The sequence below is a fragment of the Argentina silus genome (genome assembly GCF_951799395.1).
Source record: "Argentina silus genome assembly, chromosome: 18".
Classification (NCBI taxonomy): Eukaryota; Metazoa; Chordata; class Actinopteri; order Argentiniformes; family Argentinidae; genus Argentina; species Argentina silus.
The window spans coordinates 6,012,093-6,028,590 of record NC_139672.1 but is presented as its reverse complement, the minus strand read 5'-3'; the positions used below and the strand labels follow the sequence as shown (position 1 = coordinate 6,028,590).

Sequence of the window (16,498 nt, the reverse complement as noted above, 5' to 3'; positions counted from 1 at the left end):
GATAAGACTGATCAACATATAATGGATAAGTAGTTCTTTTTACCACTGTTTCTTATGTTTCTGGAAATATGTGTTCAAAAGATGATAAATAATGAACCGTATTGTTCAGATTGACACTTTATTTTTTCACAGCATCATTCTGTCTGAAACAATGAGAAGCTACAAAAGCCTTTAACAATATGAAATTAATCTCATGAGAAGAAAAGCTAATGAGCCACGAATAGCATTAATCCATTTAAATCACAACAGATTAATAAACAAAAACATTCAAATCATGTATCCTAACAACAGATTGGTTTGAGTTACTTTGATGTTCAAATGCTGTCACAGACACACTAGATTCCCCATGAAGATCATTCATTATATATAATAAAAAAAAGAACAGAAATGACAAAAACATAATAAGAGCTTGAAAATACAGTATGTTTCCAATTTTACAATAATGTACATGCACAATTAGGCTGTGCCTTCGCTTTACCCATCACACCGATTGAACATGGACAGAGAGATAATAGCACATTGTAGTTGTAAAAGGTCAGAGACTACTTATCCTGAAATGATTGACTTATAATCTTGACTTATACCCACTCATAACAGATTTCATAACCCTGTGGCATTAAGAGATGCAATAATGACTTTTGAGTTCACTATTTGCATAATTCACAGGTCAGCTATGGAGGCACGTTACCGCTAAGTTTACGTTTGTGCATCGGTACTTCACACAACAACAGCATCTACAATATATATATATATATATATATTACTAAATGGCATGTAATTTAAAATTTATATATTTGCATGATTAGTCTCCCATATCTTCCAGAATACTATGTAAATATATAATATCAATCATAAATTCTTCATTATTCAAAGTCTTCTTAGTGGTTCTCTAGAGAGCAACTTGTCCAGTCTCGCAGCTTCAGTTATGGCACAGTGGTTGCATTCCAAACGTGTTAAAGTTCCCATTACGGGAATGGGGGAAGGAGGAATTATAAAGATTGAATTAAGTTGGTTAAGTTCTTTTTTGAGCCTTGACGACTAAAAGCTGACACTTTTATAACTTACAGGTAAGGTGCCGACCCCTCCCCTTCCCTCCCTTCCCTCCCTTCCCTCCTTCACCACCTCCTAGCTACCCCTCCTCTCTTCCCGTCTCTAACATACAGGCTTGGCACTGAGGATGTTTCTACCCTGAAGTATGGTCCCTTCCAGTGGCTCACAAGGACTCTGTAGGGCTTTGAACAGCGGTAGAGATGTGGTATGGAGGCCAATGTAGACCTCACAGGTTGGTCTCCCTCCTGTCTTTGCTTGGCGAGGGTTTGGGGGGATCCTTGGCAGGTTTGCCATTGGCTGGGGCAGGCGGATCTGTAGCAGTTGTCACGGCAGCGACGGAGCGTTTGGTCTGCTCCTCGCTCCTGGCCTCTGGGCTGGGCTGTGTGGGCGGAGCCTGCTCGGCGGGGGGCTGGACGGTCAGTTCCTGCTGCAGCTTGTGGCTCTGGAGGAGGCGGAGCTGGACGCGCAGCTCCAAGATGGCCTCCTGCTCCTCGTGGATGGCCTGGTTCAGGTGGGTGTTCTTGTTCTGTGGGACGACCACAGAACCGACAGCAGGTCAGGAGCATATACCACCCTCTCCCACTATTCAACAAACTTGATTATCTATAGGATGGTTAGTGACAGTTTGTCAATATTTCCAAAGCAATAATAATGAAAACTGAATGAAAAGGGCATTATGTTGAGGCAATCTTGCTCTCCCTTTACCTATCCCTCTCCATCTCTCTCTCTCTTTCTCTCTCTCACCTCAAGTTCCTCGTTCTGCTTTTGTAGGTCCTCTAGGATCATCTGTAACTCCTCCTCGTCTTCACTCTCGCTCTCGCTGTCTGACGAGTACTCCTCAGTCTCACTGCGGCCCTGCTGCCGGCTGGGGGGTGGGGGGTAGAGATGGGTTTAGTGGAAGAGTTACAGACATTAAACTGTGAGAGGGACAGGGCCCCATCATGATGTCACGGCTGCGTGTGAACTCTGACCTCTGTATGTCTGCGATCTCAGCGCGCAGCCTCTCAATCTCCTCCTTCTCCGTGGCTATCTGCCTGCGAAGCACCTGCTCCAGAGAGATCAGTTCCTCCTGCTCAGTCAGGATCTCATTCTCCTGAGGATGGAAGGAGGACGAGACGAGAGACACAGGGAGGGAGGAGGGAGAGGGAGACAGAGAGGGAGATAGAGATGGGGAGAGAGAGAGTAGTTGAATCTCAAAGTAACATGCATTGAATGATAAACAGCGATATACTGGGTGAAAACAAGGGGAATGGATGTCACGAAGCAGCGTACCTGTGCCAGTAGGATGTTGACCACCTCTTCTTCATTCTCCGTCATCTCCTCCTTGGACACGTCCTCTTTAGACAGGCTGGCTATCTCCTGGGCTATCTTACTCTCACACTCCTGTCAGTCCACAGGGGAGGTGACAGTGGTTAGAAAAGCTCAATTAGTACAGAATCAAACAAGAGGGATGAGAAACTACGACGGGTTTTTACAGTCTACTTCTCCCCATTGCACTTACATTTTAGAGTAATAAGAATCATGGGTAATGTGGTGGAGAGTGTGGTTAAAATAAATAGTATTTTAGTATTATGAGTGTGTACTCGCCTGTCGCTTGGCCTCCCGCAGTTTGCGCTTGAGAGCAGTCAGGATGCGCTGAACCTCCCACAGTCGCTCCTCTTTAGAGAGGTCCTTAACCCCCACTTGGAGGTCCCTGTGCAGGCAGTTCAGCAGGAACTCCTGGGAACGCACACACACACACACACACACACACACACACACACACACACACACACACACACACACACACACACACACACACACACACACACAGACACACACAGACACACACAGACACACAGACACACAGACACACACACAGGTGAGAAAACAAGGCTGGACAGTAACTGGTGCTTCCCCCTAAAATAATTTCTCCATCACATTCTACTCATTTTCACATCTTCAGTCAATCGCTAATCAATACAAAAACACTTGGCAGTGCAACTGATTACCTCCCCACTGTGAATGAGGATGAAAATGTGATGAGAGAAGCAGTGAACCCACCTGTCTGCGGATCTCCTCCTTGATGCTCTCCTGGGTCTCGGGCAGAGCCGGCATTGTGGCCATGTTGGACCAACGCAGGGGGCGAACCACAGGCCTCAGGACCACCTCCCCAAACAGCTCCCGCACGTGGGTGAAGAAGACGTAGAGAACGCGGTTCCCGATCTGAACGAAGCAAACGGGGGTAAATGATGAGAAGAGATTGATACAGTTATGCTGCCTGCTGCTACTGTTGGTTCAGTATAAGTGGAGCAACCATAGAAGGTCCCCCTGTAGGAATACTCCAGCTCTTCAAAAGTAGGCCAGGGTTCCACCAATGGCTCTTGCCACAGTAAAAATAACTTTGATAACATTGTTGCTATGGGCTAAATCAATAGTATTTAATTTTTCGTTCAGGTATTTTTTGCCCAAAGCCATCTCGCTTTAACTTTCTTGTATCAACTTCCCCTTTATGTCTTATGTTTTCAACAATCTCTTTTCTTCTCTCTCTTACTTTCAGTTTCTCTCCATTTCTAACTCCAGCTATACTAACTGTCCGATCTCTTTTCCTTCTCTATCCCCAGCATTCTTCTCCTCCTTCACCTCCCCTCCTCATTTCTAGTTCTCTCTATCCCGCTCTCCTCCTCTCTGACCTGTACTGTGGGGTTGAGTACGATGGAGATGTTCTGGATGTTCATCTTGGTGTCGGCCTCCCTGATGATGACATGGTCCATGTGTGCGACCAGCCAAGACAGGATCAGCTTGCTGCCTGGGGGCACCTCCGTCAGGAGCCTCTGGAACTCCGTCACCTTCTCCGCCTCAGCCTGGCGCCCGCAGGCGTCCTCAAAGCGCTGGGCTAGCTCTCGAGACAGCAGGTTCTCTGGCAGCTCCCTCAGGTACTGCTTCAGCAGGCTGGCCACGGTGTGTGGGTCGTACTCCTCCAGACAGGGGCACTCCTCACGATCATATGCTGCCTTCAGCTCATCTACCTTGGACTTCATGCCTGAGAGGACAAGGAGGAAGAGTGGTCTTGTATGGGTTAGCAGTAGCACACACTATTATGGGTGGTGATAGTAGTGGGTTCATTAGGGAAAGGTTGTGATGCTATGATCAACATGCATCGCTACAACACTGTTGCTATAAATATTGATATATGTTTAAATTATTCATGGATCAGTTGATGTAAATTCTGTAAACACCGAGCTGAAAAAGTGTCTAAACACAGGAACTGTTAAGAGTCTATAGAGCAGTCCATACCTGACACACGGTAGATGCCCTCACACTTCATGCCATAGCTCTCAATGTAGTCAATACACTCCCTGAAGACGGCGGGCAGCTGAATGCCGTCATAGAGGGCTGTCCTCTTCACGGCCTCAGCCAGGGGAGCACCGAAGATGGGCCTGAGGAGGGTGGGGACCTCTGGGGGAGGGTGGGGCACTGGCTCTGCCTCGGGAGCGGTCGGCTTCTTCTTCTTCTTCTTCTCCTTCCACTGTTTGACCACGTCTGCAGCCGTCAGGTCTTTGGACTTCTTGTCCTTGACCTTGTCCTCCTTGGGTCCTTTCTCCTTCACCTTGAAGTCCTTCTCCTTCTTCTTGGAGAAACTGGGCTTCTTGAACACGTGGATGCCCTTGGAGCGCTTCATCTTGGACGGGCTCTCCGCCTCGTCGGCTGAGCTGTCCTCCTGGAAGGCAGCGTAGCCCTCCGCTGATGGATGGAAAGGAAGAAAAGAGAGATAGAAAGAGTAGAAAGAAGGTTAGGATACAGGCAACATACTATACTTCTTTCTCGCACTCCTACCACAGACCTCTCTATAGTAAAAAAAGAAGCACAAAGAGAGAGGGAAGGTAGAAGAGGAGGGGGGAGAGGGGACTACGAAAAGAGGTCAGCCACCAATTTTAGCACAAATCCCACTGCACCTTGCAAATGTCTCTTTTTTTCTCAACAAGCTTAAGAGTTGTGATATTTCCTCTTTCCTCTGAGGAAACTGCGACAAACTGGTGTCAAAGATCGTTAGTAGCCTGTTGCCTCCACAGATCACTCCCACTATAGCGTGTTTTCCCAGCTAGGGACTCTTTAACGGGCTGCTGCCTAAGACACACCTTCACTGGGTACTGGGTGTGCCCTCAAACTGTCCATCTCTTCCTCCCTCTCCATGCCCTGGGACCGCTAAATTTAGTCATGGAAAAACCATGATAAAACAGATAGGGGGGGGAAAATATGCTTCATTCTCACCCAACAAGGGCAGTTCTAAACAAAAGGCATTGAGGTACTGCTATTTCTTAAGAGTGGTTTGATCTAAACCTGCACTAAACCTGGGCATTCTTATAAAACACATGTCACCTTGTTTGGATTAAATACACCTCATATGGGAACAACACATGAATGTAACATGAGATTGGCCTACTTCTCTTCTCCTTCTTCTTGAACTTGTTCTTCTTCTTCCCATGTTCCTTGTCATCGTCGGAGACAGCATCTGGCTGCTCATGGTGGTGGCCGTCATGGGGGGGCGAGGGCTCGCCCGTGCGGTAGAGCCCAGGGAATTTGGTGGGGCTGATCTCCTCTGAGCTGGGGGTGCGGGCCACCCCCCCTGGGTGCTCCGCCCTCCGCTGCTCCGCAGGGCTGTTACTCGGGGGCAGGAAGCACTCTGTCATGGCTGTGCTGCCCTAGTCACTCCTCTGGGCATGGACACGTCACCTCTCCATCACACCTGTAGGGGGCAGACAGACACACTCAGTAATACAGCACAGTACAATATCATCTTTGGCGGGTGAACTTCTGTAGCACAACCTGTTTGGATTTAGCTTTCTGTTAGCACTTCCTCAGGTTCTAATATAGAACAGACTTTGTTGTCACTACTTTCACTATGCCTACTTCACATTAGTAGAATGCTCCAAGCAATACCATTCTAATAATAACTCAATAATTCCCTGGATATGAACAATAACTGCAACAATGAAACAACAGCTGCAACATCAATGTGTACCCACCAGATGGGGCTCTGTTGTAGAAACAAAGATATCTTTCGGATCTCAATAATGCACCGCCCACCAACACATTTCAACCAACACAGACCTTTTCCACTGTAGACTATTTTATGCCATTCTAAAGTGATGATGATCTACCACTGCCCATAAATGAATAGTTACTTGTTGACCTGACTCTCATAAAGAGGTGATGGAACTAGCCTAAAGGAAGTGACAGTAACTTCCTCATCCTCTCATAGACAAATGTTCATCAGCAAGCAAAGAGGCATATCCTGTGAAATAATGTTGGGGTCAATCCACTGATCTGTAGCCAATCCCTGGACCTCCTTGCTTTGACACGCCTCCACATTTTAGACATTAGCATGGGATGATGTTTGTACAGTCAATTCAATACAAAATAACTAATGTTCAGCAATAAATAGGCTATGTTTGCCGCTGGCATGTAATATCTTACTCTAAAGACAAGATGTAGCTCTAGAAACGGAGGTGACTCTAGCATATTGATTGTTAGAAAATGATTGTAGCAATGTCGGAGGCTAGCTACTAAACTATCAGTGAGTGGATTGATGCCCGACAGCTCATCCTCCTTATCCTATGGAGATTATCCTTGCTGATGATGAAAGCACTGACGTTATGACTCTCCCTTCTTCAATGCAACAGCCACACAAATTCACAAATAACACAGTAATCGTGGCCTGATCTGTCGCATGTGCAAGCTGTCAAGCTATTCCAAGCATCAGTATGTAAAAAAAGGACCAAATTAAGTACAAACTTGTCACCACTTCGCTTTATATTTGAATGGAGGCCCATATGCTAGCTAGCTAGCTAACGTTACTGTACACATCAACTGATGATTAGTTAGCCATAAAGCTAGCCAGCTATCCGTCATCATGGGTACAGTGGCATATATATGTATAGTAAATCATCATGAGCTAAAAGTGCTAAGACTTAGTTTATGCTGTATGTATTCAAATTCGACTCTGAAAAAACATCAGACAAGTAACTTTGTCAACTAACCTGTTCGGTCAATTCCTTAGCGGAGCTTCCTGCTGCCTGTTTGTGTACCAAATAAACCAATGTGAGTCTGCGCAGTGAGCCCAGAAGTGCTTTATAGGAATTGTAGTTTATGATGGAATTGAGGGGAAACTACAATGCCTATATTGTTCTACAGTCTGTTCCATAAATCCTACAATATAACCTATATGTCAATGGTTTAGTCATACATGTGAATAAATGAGACATTTATTTTTGACCTGATACAATAATGTTGCAATGACTGACGTCATGTTTTCATAAAGGTTGTTAAAACAGTAGCATGACTCTCAGCAGAAGCATGTGCTCCTCTTCGGGAGACATATAATAATACATTTTGATTTCATAATCTCCTGTAATCTCTCATATTCCTAATCAGGATGCAAGAGGAATTTACATACATCATTCCTCCCCAACAGAGTGGCGGTATTCAGACTCCGAGGATGTCAGGTCACCAAACACCAAATAACGGCGACAACATTACTTTATTTTTTCCATTGACAGATGTTTTATATCTAACATCCTCACTATGCTGAAATGGGGTCATGTGATTCAATGTCATATAAAGGCAAACAAAGCCTCATTGTGTGTCTGGCACGTAGTCTTCACAGATTGGTGCCAACTGGGCACAGAATCAGTGACTGAACACCCTACAGTCTTTGAAAATGTGCTGGCACCAAAAGAGGGGTTGTTGTGTGTCTGTAGCAGTAAAAAGATTGGCATCAGTGAACACTCTCTTTCCCTCACTATTAGAGGGGCACACAGTGATTTGCTTGGGCTTGAACACCTGTGAACTAGAAGTATATAATAACAACTTTGTTTGCCCAGGAAATGATGCACTTCCTGACTAACATTAAGCTAAGATTAGAGTGGGTTGGATGGGTTGGATGCTCAGGGGCACCCTGTCTTAAAACAGTTTACAGCTTTCCCCCTGGTGTTAGACATATTAACACATTCACTTATCACAAGATATACCAAGTCACCAAACATTTTTTTATTTGGCACAAGATGGGAATTTACTGAACCATAAATGTAAAAATGCACTATAGGCCTTGAGTAAAAACCTATTCAAGACACATCTAAAAATATACAGTGAAACATGTATAAAAAAGAATTACAGAATAAAAAACAATTTGGTGGTGGAGTGGAATATTTTACAATCTAATTCAGACAAATATGAACACATGTCAGAGACATTTTCCTATGTCCTCAGTCCTCTGGTTTGGTCCAGATATTTGGTGCCAGTATGTTCCCATACTTCAGAAGAGACAGTTCATGCACTTGACAGATTTGCTGCCATAGTCCACACACTCCGGTCCGATGCACTGGCAGCAGGCATTGTGAAACCAGCGATACTTGGATCCTCCCATGGATTCGCAGTATAGTTTACACTGACGGATGGACACGCAGTCGTCAAAGTAGACCACTGTACACATGTTATCTGGGATAGGGAACACAGAAAAGAACACAGAGTACAAGGGTCAGTTATCCATAACCACATCTTTAAATCCCCATAGTAAAGCCTAACCTGCTAAAAGCAGTCATCATTAACCCCCAATGTTTTGTTTTTACTGCTGAGGAGAATTAGTTTTCTGCGACTAAGTGTGACCATATGTTTTGGTCGGCCTAATGAGTCAACGGCTGAGCTCTGTGGGAACGCTCTCTTATGAGTGAGTCTTTTTATAGCAAATAAGTACTGGGTCAGAGGTTCAGAGTCAAAGCAGATAGAGAAGAAGAGGAATAAGAAAGGGAGGAGCAGGTGAAATACACTCAAAAGCTAGTGACCAACACTAACACTACGGAGAGTAAAACTTCAGCATCTGAATTTTCTTTCAAGTGGGACATTTAGTGTAAATAAACAGCCTTGTGTTTAACTGACAATGTTTTACATGTGAAGTTACAAGTGTAAACAAATAGTTTTGTGTTGATGCACATGTTGTTTTCCGTTCCACTGCTAAAAGAAGAAGCCACAGCTGTTGCGACTGAGTTCACTACCTTGAGTGTCATAGCTGGCGTGAATGCTGTTGCCGGGCAAAGAGACGTTTTGGTGCTGGTCGTCAAGCGTCTCCAGGAAAGAGACCAGGTTTTCGTGGTGGGAGAGTTCCTCGGCAACAGGGAAAGACACCACCATCATGTTGATTGGGGCGTCACCTTCAGTGAGGGCACGGAAGAGGGAAGGGATTGGTCGATGCAATTCCTCCACTGTGCTCTTAGAGGTGGCAGGAGTGTCACTGTAGTTCTTCGGGTTGCACATCCCTGAGCGAGAGAGAGAGAGAGAGAGAGAGAGAGAGAGAGAGAGAGAGAGAGAGAGAGAGAGAGAGAGAGAAAGAGAGAAAGAGAGAGAGAGTTGTTAACAGTGAAACATGTATAAAAAAAATTACAGAATAAACTGCAGGTCAAAAGATCAAATGATTACGACACAATTATTCAATAATAATGTGAAAACAACATTTTAAAACTTGTCAGACTCCATTCAAAGTAAAAAAAATAGTGTATTTTAATTTCCATAATACAGTAGTAATTGCTTGAAAGGTTTGCTGCATCCATATATATATCATTTGCCTAACCCTCTAAATTAGTCAAAGTGAATTACAGTTAATGGGTAAATCATTTAATGAAGAGCGTAGTTTGACAGAGGAATTGGATTACAAACCAATGCTAAAAGGAGAGCCAAGACAGCTGTTTCAGATAAAGCATCCACATGGGTCTACCCTCCCTCGCTCCCTCCCCCCTCCCTCCTTCCTTCTACCTTCCTTAATACAAACTGTGCTTTTCCCCGCTGCTGTTCTGCCGGGCTTCACCCACGGCCCTAACCACTCACAGATACATACTTCAAAGCAGGTGCTCTTTGGCACTGAAAACATGTTAGGAATGGAAACTTACTTGGGGATGGTCATACTAGCTATAAAGAAATCGTATTAAATGAGAAACATATACTTGCTAGAGGCTAGCTATCCTTGGTGTATTGTAAAGGCCTGCCCTTAAGGAATCCTCCACCGTCATAACATCTGTGTAGCAGCAGCGTTTCAGCACTCACACTGTTTTGCGCTTTTTTATGTCTTCCACATGAAAGAGGTCAAAAAAAGCTTGCTTGTCAACACCTACAGTAATATAGGTCTGTCAAAACAGGTTTCCCTGCAGTTCCCCTGGAAATACATGGGGTGGCCAATTTCCAGTTCAACACACCCTAGATGGATTTTGGAAACTAAACCTACACGGGAACACATCCACAATCAGTTGTGTTAATTATGTTTTGAGAGCTGCTAAAACTAGCCTTCCCACTGTGTCTCTGAGACAGAGTAGGGTCAAAGTTCACTTGCAAAGGTTGAGCCCCTTGGTCTCTCCTCTGACACCTAACTCCTTTGATCTCTTGAACCTTCATGAGACTTCCTGTTCCATGTGGGTGCCCCTGAATTGAGACGATATTCGCCTTAATTTCCCTAAGTCTAATAAAACCTCCTCTGTGCCTGGAGTCGAAGCACCTGAGAAACTATTTTTCCTCTGCTCCCAGTTAACCTCCAAGCTGAGACCTCTAACTTCCCAGTGGCCCCTTGTGTGTCTGGCTCTCCTCACCTCACACTCTCTCAACATCTATCTGACCTACACTCCACTACTGAACCTGGGGCTCCAGTACACTTGCCAACTGGTAGGCTATTCCTTACAAGTGCACTCTCTTGAAGAAACATACAGATGCTGTACTATTTTAAGTGCCAAAATATCATTCATCAGACTGATAAATATTGCGGTGTGTACTGAATGGATCATCCAGGCAGCTTTGTGGACTATTGACTGAGCAGTATTGTGTAGTTCTTGACAAAGACACTGATTGAGCTGTAGTGGATGTATTCCCTGTGCAGTATACTTGAATGAATTGGATATGCCACTCACCCACACAGTCACAGCACTCTTCCCATAGAGTCCCCAGACAGAGCATGCACTCCTTACAGCAGGAGCAGTTCCCATCGGAGGGACGGCACTGACACAGCTCCTACACGGGACAGACACACATGTGTGTGTGAGTATAGTGGAAAGACACACAGAACACACACTGATACATCAGACTGGTTAGAGGAATAAATGACATGTTAGGATACACTCCACACCAGAAGTTCTGTGATGGTGGAACTAACCAACCGCAACTACTCAGACACAGATCATACCCATGCAGAACACAGACACGGGCCTGTAAGTATAGGGCCACTGCAGGACACACAGACACACACACACACACACACACACACACACACACACACATACACATACACATACACATACACATACACATACACACACACACACACACACACACACACACACACACACACACACACACACACACACAGTGTAGCATGTCAACACAGAGCCCAGAGTGCAGCGCATCAACACATACTGTACTGTACATACACAGGAAACATGCAATTAGAATGTCCCTCTGTATGACAGCAGGTTTGTGTCCAGTGTAGCAGCCACACCGGACAATAACAATTATGTCAGGGCAGCTACATCACATATTATGTTATCTATTGAAGAATGCAACACCATTCACAGGCACAAAGATAGCCTCATGCCTGTTTTGAAGGGATATGAACATACACTGTACATGTTCTGGCAAGTGCAGCTCATGAATCACATTTTATTACACTGTAATTAGGTGGTTAGTTGACAAGTCGCCGAAACATGTAATGTAATGGTCTTCACAATGTTGTGACAAAGAGCATGAATAATGAACCGTCTACAGAGTATCATACAGAAATATCACAGAAACACAAATCAGAATGTGTCGTTAAAAGAGAAATTGATGCAAGTTAATTAAAGGCATATAAGAGAGCACCTCTTCTCACACCGCATGCAAAAACAACATCATTGCGCTGGAGACTTTTGAAGAGTTTGAAGCTGCAGTTGAGAGGTTAAGACTGATTTGATGTAAAGTCAAGAGAGGATAACTCAGTGGTTATATTGTGTGTGCCTCAACTAGGCCATTGCTGTTCTACAGGCAGAGTGAACACAACCATAACATTGCTAGACCTCAGATCGTCTTCCTCTTTAATACAAGGAAGGCATTGTCAGAAGATCTCCCCATACAACTAGGAACACTTAATCTGATTGTAATCTGTTCTTCCATCCAATACCCAATTGTAAACAAACAAAGAATTATTAAATGTACAAACGGGTTATAGGGTTAGGGTTAGGGTTAGTTGACTACAATGTCTTGGAATCAATACCTAAGAAAGACATAAGCATCTATTACATTCTTTCAACAAACTAAAAACACATTTTGGCATGGAGGCTAAAGAGCCAATGGGTAAAGAGGAATAAGGCTGAGTTTGACTGGCATAGTGTTCCACTCTCGCCAGCCCTCCTCTCCTGACACAGAACAGAGAGCACATTCCACAAAGTCAAGGTCACAGCGATGAAGGAGGGGGCGGGAGAGAGAGAGAGAGAAAGAGAGAGAGAGAGAGAGAGGGAGCGGGGAGAAGAAAACACCTGGTGCACAGAACATGGCTGCTAAGTTCACCCACAACACACTCTCTCTCTCTTCCCCTCTATTTCCCCTCTCTTGTTCTCTATGTCCCTCTCTCTCTCTTCCCCCTCTTGCCCCCCCTTCTCTCTCTCTCTCTCTCTCTGTCCCCCCCCTCTCAGTCTATCTCTCTCTGCCCCCCCCCCCCCCCCCCCCCATCTCTCTCTCTCTTTCCCTGTCTTCTGAGCAACCATGTCCTAAGCATAAACATGAGTACAGTCAGAGTCAACAGCATGTCATACATTTCATAACTACACTCTGAGCTCTCTACCTCCCGGCATCTGATAAAGATCTGATCTTATAAGCATTTGTTATGACTGCCTCTCAAGTCAAAGAATGTATGTGTGTGTGTCTAATAAACATATGTGGAGCGACCTGAGGAAGCGGAGAGGACTGTTGCCAATAGAGTCTAACTTTGATCTATTTCCTCATTATGAAATAACCCACAATCGCATGAACAATGCCCTGACACGAAATACACCGTCTCTTACTTTATCAACAGGTCATACCTTTAAAATGAAAATCCCTGCAAACAGTTAAGAGAACACAACAGGGGGAGCCGAAGGAGAAAGTGTGTTCAGAGACAGAACGTGTGCTGCCTTGTCCTGCAGAGCACTCATGTGTAACTTTGAAATTGCTGCCCCACCCTACTAGCGGCTGGGTCCGGACAAAAGCTGGCTACAGGCCTCGAGCCTCCAGCCCCACAGCTCCCTCTGACTGCACACTCAACAGGCTCCGGGGCTGCCTGCTGAATGTCATCTCCAACCACCCACTCACACTCACACTCACACTCACACACGTACACACACATACACACTCACTCACACTCACTCACACTCACTCACACTCACTCACACTCACACACACTCACACACACACACACACACACACACATATACACACACACACGCCTCCCTCCTTATGACCCTGTCGTCCCCCCTCTCTCCCTCAGCCCCCTCCATCTTTCCAGTCCTCCCCTGGGGGGTTTTGGGAATTCAGACAAATGAGTTTGGATTGAAGTGAAGCCTCTGTGAGCATCAGACAAGCTACCCCTCTAATCACCAGGAGCCTGTATGGAGGGGAGGGCAGTGGCTTTCTCTTTCACAGAGCACTATCACTCCAGTCCCTGACAGAAACGTTTAAAGGGTCAAAGAAGCAAGTCTGCTGTGTTTGTTGTCCTAATAAGGTCTGACAGAGGTAATCCAGTTGGAAATCCAGTGGGTTACACATTTAGAGGAAAAAGCTAGCTTTTAATGCCAGAGAATACAGCACTGGTGAAAATGTATTAATACGTTTAGGCTACACAGCGATACAAAAGAGCTTTCTCCACAAGGAAAACATGCACAGCTGACTGACATATATGGACCATACTGTCTGACAGTGAGTGAGGTCAGACAGATTATAGGAAACTGGTCACTGAGGTTAACAGCACTGCATAAAGATCCCATGGGCTGGGCAGGTCTACTAATTACATATTGGCTCACAAACACATGCACACACACACATGCACGGGGGCACGCACGTACACACACACACACACACACACACACATACACACACAAGCACACATACACACAAGTACACATACTCAACCACACACAAACACACACAAACACACACACACACACACACACACACACACACACACACATACACACAAGCACACGTACTCAACCACACACAAACACACACAAACACACCAGAGGAAACCTCAGGAGGGAGAGAGACTTCACAGACAGGCGTCATGCATGAAGGAAAATGTGATCTTACAGAGAAAGTGATGTAGGATAAAATGTACACGCCCAGGTTTTCAACAGTAAAGATCAACATTCTATGGTAGACAGCAGACAATCATTCTCATGAAGTGATCAATGCTCTTTCCAGTGAAGTTTTGTCTCCATTCAGGGGAGAATAATTCACAGCCATTGCACCAATCCAATTCAGTTCAATATGCTCTGAGCATCAATTTCAACACTTCAAACCTTAGAACAAGTTAATTCAAGTAAGAATCATTTGTGTTGGTTTCTACAAATAAGATCCGAAAGCAGGAGAGATATTGTACAGGTGAACACAAAGCACAGTTCGATGAATATATTTTTCGAGTCGTTTGCAATTTGTTCTGGGAACGTTGTCAAGATTCTGTTGGGTTTATCCGAGGAATTTATCTGCATTCTTCCTCAGTCAGATTCCTTCTCCATTCTCACAGTGAGGGAGAAGAAATAGCCCCCTTGTTCACAGCAGTGCTGCAAGTTCTGGGAGAAAAGAACCCTACACAGACCCAACACTGAATTAGACAGTAAAAGCAATACTTCAACATGAGAGAAAGATCCCCCAAAATTGCCTTGGATGTATTAAAATTCTTCGGTCGAGCAAATGCCCAAATAAGGTGGCAATGACAGTAAAACAACACAAATATTATTATTAGCTATTTCTAATAACCAAATGTTGAGAACTCTATTATGGTACATTTGTACCACCTGTGTGTGTCCAACGTCAATCAACCTGTGGCAAGTGAGCTCAAAGAAAACATTGCTGGAACTCAAGTTATTGCCTTTAAGGGCCCAGAATTTTCCCTTGTCACTTGGCATGGCTATACCACCGCAGTTCTCACCTGTATAAGGCACTTGCTGACATCACTGGCACAGAGGGCTTTGTTGCAGGCGACAGTCAGAGACAGTCCAGACATGAGAAGGAGGAGAGCAGCCAAGGCTGGGAGGAGCAGCTGACCGGGCCTCATTCTGAGGGCTCCACAGCAAGGCTCTGTCCACCTGGATCAACAGAGAACACACAGGACACACACCAGTGTCACGGCAGGGCCAGGGCTGAGAACTGTGTATACATTCAGGCCAAGACCAATAAACAAAGGCAGGGACCTGACATTGGACATACCAGCCAGACAAAACATGGTAGCTATAGGCCTATGGGTATACTATGTGTACCCATAAGTACCCATAAATACCCATAAGTGTACTATGTTTACTGTCCTTATTGTAGCCGAGGCAAAAACTGTCCAAAACACAAGATAAACTGCTTTGAGGATGGACACAAAAGACAGGTAGTAAAATGTAGTGGCCTCTTTAGTAACAGAAACATTAGTCCATAAGACATAATGTAACGAGAACCATATGGACACATAGGAGTTCTAAAACTCAATAAGCAAGTCTGAGTGAATCATTTGGTACACATTTTTCTCCCACTGCTCTGTCACAAACCAGTGTGCTTATTCATATGGGTCTCAAAACTTGCCATGTCATGGAAAGTTTGTTAGGTGATTTTAGCGTATCGATGACCACGTTTATGTGCAAGATCGGAAACAGCCTATGGCCTAATTATTAGGCTCGAACATTGAATATGATTCATTGTGTTTTTATAGGCAATAACAATGTCGGACAGTGCTCCAACATCTGGCCACATCAGTTGAATAAGTTGAATACATTCAATAAGATGACATGAAATCTTTCCAACTTAAATTAAATTACAGAATCATGCAATACCATTTCTGACATGAGCCAAAAGTAAACATTGTGAAGACCATAAGTTTGAGCTGCTCCGTTCATTAGAATGCACCTATGTGCTGCCTCTTGCTCATCGCGTCCTAAACCTTGTTACCCAGAGCTGTGCCTGTACATACTTTACTCGCACGCGCAACAGAAACGAATGATTGAGAAATATCACAAGAGATCAAAACTTACCGCAACAATGTAACAAAGGTTCGGAACTTTATCTTGATTGACGGCTGTATTATCTTTGAACCCCTCCACTTTCCAGGATGGAATTATGCCTCTTATGTGTCCAGAGGGCGTCAGTTTCTCCGCAACACAAAGCGACAGGCAGTCGGGCGCCTTAAAGACACACCGTCCATTTTCAAAACCAAGAGAGGGGAGCTGTAGCAGGA

General features: G+C 44.7%; 2 protein-coding genes across 2 annotated transcripts; both read right to left on the bottom strand.

Moving 5' to 3' along the window:
* Positions 1-221: 221 nt before the first annotated feature.
* ralbp1 (ralA binding protein 1) lies at positions 222-7,123 on the bottom strand. Its single transcript, XM_083689564.1, has 10 exons — positions 7,071-7,123; positions 5,474-5,776; positions 4,327-4,773; positions 3,723-4,072; positions 3,094-3,255; positions 2,638-2,769; positions 2,323-2,433; positions 2,022-2,143; positions 1,795-1,915; positions 222-1,576 (listed from the first exon to the last, which is right to left on the bottom strand). The coding sequence occupies exons 2-10, from the start codon at positions 5,718-5,720 to the stop codon at positions 1,277-1,279; spliced, it is 1,992 nt and encodes a 663-aa protein (XP_083545690.1). The 5' UTR covers positions 5,721-5,776; positions 7,071-7,123; the 3' UTR covers positions 222-1,276.
* Positions 7,124-8,057: 934 nt separating this feature from the next.
* On the bottom strand, positions 8,058-16,463 carry twsg1a (twisted gastrulation BMP signaling modulator 1a). The gene is made up of 5 exons (XM_083690696.1): positions 16,296-16,463; positions 15,215-15,371; positions 10,974-11,073; positions 9,081-9,341; positions 8,058-8,526 (listed from the first exon to the last, which is right to left on the bottom strand). The coding sequence occupies exons 2-5, from the start codon at positions 15,338-15,340 to the stop codon at positions 8,345-8,347; spliced, it is 669 nt and encodes a 222-aa protein (XP_083546822.1). The 5' UTR covers positions 15,341-15,371; positions 16,296-16,463; the 3' UTR covers positions 8,058-8,344.
* Between the last annotated feature and the right edge of the window lie 35 nt (positions 16,464-16,498).

What these genes read in the sequence shown, in the direction of transcription:
- ralbp1 (XM_083689564.1), bottom strand. Translation starts at nt 5,720, where the DNA reads ATGACAGAGTGCTTCCTGCCCCCGAGTAACAGCCCTGCGGAGCAGCGG. An exon ending in GAGATCGCAGACATACAGAG is followed by an intron (nt 1,916 to 2,021) that starts GTCAGAGTTCAC and finishes CCCACCCCCCAG; the next exon opens with CCGGCAGCAGGGCCGCAGTG. An exon ending in AGCAGAACGAGGAACTTGAG is followed by an intron (nt 1,577 to 1,794) that starts GTGAGAGAGAGA and finishes GTCGTCCCACAG; the next exon opens with AACAAGAACACCCACCTGAA.
- twsg1a (XM_083690696.1), bottom strand. Translation starts at nt 15,340, where the DNA reads ATGAGGCCCGGTCAGCTGCTCCTCCCAGCCTTGGCTGCTCTCCTCCTT. An exon ending in AGAGTGCTGTGACTGTGTGG is followed by an intron (nt 9,342 to 10,973) that starts GTGAGTGGCATA and finishes TCTCTCGCTCAG; the next exon opens with GGATGTGCAACCCGAAGAAC. An exon ending in CGCCAGCTATGACACTCAAG is followed by an intron (nt 8,527 to 9,080) that starts GTAGTGAACTCA and finishes TCCCTATCCCAG; the next exon opens with ATAACATGTGTACAGTGGTC.